Source organism: Octopus bimaculoides, chromosome 28, assembly GCF_001194135.2.
Source record: "Octopus bimaculoides isolate UCB-OBI-ISO-001 chromosome 28, ASM119413v2, whole genome shotgun sequence".
In the NCBI taxonomy this organism is placed as follows: domain Eukaryota; kingdom Metazoa; phylum Mollusca; class Cephalopoda; order Octopoda; family Octopodidae; genus Octopus; species Octopus bimaculoides.
The window spans coordinates 285114-289149 of record NC_069008.1 but is presented as its reverse complement, the minus strand read 5'-3'; the positions used below and the strand labels follow the sequence as shown (position 1 = coordinate 289149).

At 43.1% G+C, this 4036-nt stretch overlaps 1 protein-coding gene across 1 annotated transcript in view; it reads right to left on the bottom strand.

The window, feature by feature from the left end:
• The window catches only part of LOC106873333 (peptidylprolyl isomerase domain and WD repeat-containing protein 1), a 29708-nt gene that overhangs the window by 4069 nt on the left and 21603 nt on the right, over positions 1-4036 (bottom strand). The window contains exons 9-13 of the mRNA XM_014920658.2: positions 3890-3964; positions 3449-3529; positions 2405-2498; positions 1342-1395; positions 874-1122 (exon numbers count right to left, since the gene is read on the bottom strand). Of these exons, the coding sequence (XP_014776144.1) occupies positions 874-1122; positions 1342-1395; positions 2405-2498; positions 3449-3529; positions 3890-3964 (553 nt within the window). The remainder of the gene's footprint in view (positions 1-873; positions 1123-1341; positions 1396-2404; positions 2499-3448; positions 3530-3889; positions 3965-4036) is intronic.

Here is a 4036-nt window from a genome sequence, read left to right as displayed (position 1 = left end):
TATATATACATATATATATATGAGGTGTGTATATTATGTGCAAATAGGCGCAGGAGTGGCTGTGTGGTAAGTAGCTTGCTTACCAACCACATGGTTCCGGGTTCAGTCCCACCAACCAAGACCTTTGGAGATATGCTGTACTTGAGAAGACCCAGTAAGCCAAGTGAGATTGTAGTTGTGGCCAGTGCCAATGTCGCATAACTGGCCCGTTTAAAAGCACCCTCCAATTGTTGGCCGATACACTGGGCTTGCGGAGACCTGTTGAACCGAGTGAAATCGTAGTCGTGACCGATGTCAGTGCCATCTGACTGGCACCTGTGTCGGTGACACCTAAAAAGCACTGTTCATGTGTTGGGCCTCATGGAGACAGTGACATCAAGCCAAGTTAGTCATGGCCGATGTCAGTGTCGCATAACTGGCGCCTGTGCTGTTGGCATGTAAAAAGCACCATTCAAGCGTGACTGATGCCAGTACCACCTGACTGACCCCAATATCATTGGCACGTAAAAGCACCCACTGCTCTTTTGGAGTGGTTGGCATTAGGAAGGATATTCAACTGTAGAAACCTTATGAAACTAGACTGGGGTCTGGTGCAGCCTCCCGGTTTGCCAGTCCAACCCATGCCAGCATGGAAAGCAGATGTTACACGATGATGATGATGATGATGATGGTATATATCATCATTCTATCATATATCTGAAAACGAAGCAGACCCTAAAGCAGAGACCTGGGGCTAAAAGACTGCAACAGCAACAACAATAAGAATGTCATCTAAGATATAGGATGTCTGAATAAAAGACAGGGTGGTCATTTATGGACCAGCTTTAATCACAGGTGTAATGGATCACAATTGTCCCAGGGTTAAACAACAAACATACCTCTTGATGTCTTCTGGTTCTCGTCTGGTGAACATGTAGAATCGGTTCTTCTTGAAGGCCGTACAGAAGAGGGTGGGGTCCTGCAGTGGGGCCTGGATGATGGGGTTGTCAGCGGCAACCATGTCTGCATCCAGAGCCACCTTGTGGCGCTTACCAGAACCCTGCAACAAGTCGATCTGCAGCAGCCGAGCATTCTCTGGCTTTCCAAGGATGCGCATACATTGGTTGGTGTAGAGGTTGACCACTGGATGGTGGTGGTCATGGATGGATGGGAAGAGAGAGAGAAAAAGAGAGACTGGTGAGAGCTGTTTTTAAATATTGCTATGAAGTCAGAGTTTTGGTGCTTGGAAAATTACAGGGTGAAATCTGTGCAGATGAAATTATACAAATGGTGCCGATTCCACCATGAAATCTGTGCAGATGAAATACAATGAAATATAATCCGATTTAGAAGACGTCTTACCTTTCACACCCAGCATAGAGCTGTAGAGGACAAAGTAACCAGTTTCGTCAAAAACTGAAATAAGAGAAAAGAATAAAGTGAGATACGATGGTAGCAGGGACATGTGCAGTAACAGTGCATCGTTGTGTCCATCATCTGTTGGTGGTTCCCTACAACTGCAGGTGGATGGTACCTGTGCACTACTCAGGTGACTGAACCCTCCAACCCATCAGAGCCTGGTTTCAGGTAGTCGAGGGTCAGTGAGGGTTTTACGAGGTCAGAGTGCAAACCCTGACCTCATCCTTTTTTTTAGTCACCTTTTGCGACACACAGGGGCTTTGATATGCCAGTCCCCACACAACATTCAATTATTTAATTTACTGGGGATATTGCACCGTGTTAATTAAACAGTGGAGGACGGGGGGTGGCTGGGTAAGGGTGGTTTTCTGTTGCTTTCAACGAAGGGAATTCTGTTTAATTAACTGAATTGCCCACTCATTGAATTAGTTTGGAAGCAGCCGAGTATTCCACAGTTCCTTAATGTAATTCTCAGCAAAGAGCAGCAGCACCCAGTGTGTATGTGACAAGGCTGATGTACCTTTTCAAGTACAATCAAACCAGCGGGCTTCTCTACAGCTCCTATCTGAGATGGGACACACTGGGATTGATCCTTGGACGTTGTAGTTGCCAAGTTAACTTCCTATGTGGCCATTCTGTGTGTGTGTGCAGTAAATGGTTAACCCTGAAATGGACTGGCTTTCCCTTCAGGGGAAGTGTTGGCCTGCACGCCTTGCCAGCAGGCTGGCATCATTCAAAAGCTACAACATTGCAAAGAAGTGCACTGTGACTGGCAGTGTATAACAACATCTAACAGTCTGGCTGATACAGTGATATGTATGTATGTATGTATATGTGTGTGTATATATATATAATATATAATTATATAGACGCACACATGCATGGAACAGTGCAGCCATAGAAAGTACAGAAGTGTCATTGCTACCACCACCACCACCACCACCACCACCAGCTATCATCATCACAAACACCACCACCACCCCTCCTCCCCTTCACCAGCACTCACCAATGTTGCAATTCCTGAAAGAGGTTGATTTCTCTAAATCTCGTTCCACGGCCATACGTCGGCCAAATTCCATGTTAGGAAGTTGTTGTTTGATCTTCAGGAGAGGTGGCCATGGTTGGGAGAGAAGAAAACAGAAACAGAAAAATTATGGTTAAAAGAAATACAATTGGAAGAGAGAAATTAGAATTAGATGGAATGATGGGAAACTGGCGAGATAAACATGAAGAACGTCAACTGTAAGCTTTTCAGAGTCAGATGGAATGATCTGAAATAGCAGTGGGAAAACCTTCGTCTGCACAGGGAAAGAATTCACCAAAAAAAAGCTTTTGGACAATTTGTTCATTGAGAAAATATTAATTGTATCAATATGCAGAATATTGATGCAAAGTAGTATTTTAACCTGGAAGATTTAAGCTGCTTCTAAGAGATTCCCCAATCTCTCTCTCTGAACAAATAATGATATCAGATGAAAAAAAAAAAACACAATCAAGTATGTCTTTTAAACTATTTAATCTTTATAAGAAATGTCTAACTTAATAGAATGCTGAATTTGTGTCTCAAGTTATGCTGTGCTGACGAGTTCAAAGGAGAATGAAATGTCACTTTACATGGCTACAGATTGAATGTGTATGTTCTGTGCTGACGGGCATGCCAAAGAATAAACCCAGCGTTTGCTCTGTGTGTTGGCAAAAGGGGACTAAAAAAAAAGGTTGAGGTAGAATTAGGCACCCTGACCTTGGCAAAACCCTCACCAGCAATGACTACCCAAATGGAGCCAGGGGTTGGAGGGCAGTCACCTGAGTGATGCAAAAATGTCACCTGCCAGGACTAAGGAATCACAAACAAATGGTGGAAGCAGTGACGCACTGCTACAGCACATGGCCCCATTCTACTATTACTACTACTACTACTACTACTACTACACCGAAGAGAGAATTCCAGCTAAAGGGATGTAATGAAACAGGAAAATACATATCATCTCCCCACAACTCCCCCCACACAATACACGACACCACCCCTCCAATAGTTGCATGGTTCACATACCTGTTGAACAGCTGTGACTCGTTCGAGGGACTCGTCAAACACTTTGGAGAGTTTACCTGTGAGAAACTTGAAGATTCGAACCTGGACAGAGAAGAAAGAGAGAAAAAAGAGAGTTGTATATGTCATCATCATCATCATGACCACCACCAGTTAATGCATCCATCTTCTCTGCTGGAATGGCTTAGATGCTTCAACAATATCCAACAAGCTGGAAAACTACACTAAGTTCCGATGTCTATTTCGGTTTGTTTCCCACAGCTGGATGCATAATAAACACATTTTACCGATGAGTTTATTAGAGTAGTTTGACTTTTAGAGTCCCTCCTAGTGTGAGGCATTTATGTATAGTAATGCCCTTAATATATATATATATATATATGGAGGAGAGAGAGAGTAGAAATGAGAATTGGTGTATAGCATAGAAGATGGCAATATACATACCTTTCGGTCAGTGGAGACTGCAGCCATTAACAAACCATTGGGGGAGAAACACATGTGGGTAGGAACAGATTTATACTGTAGAGAGAGAGAGAGAGAGAGATAGACAGACAAATATATATTACATATATATATATATATATATATATA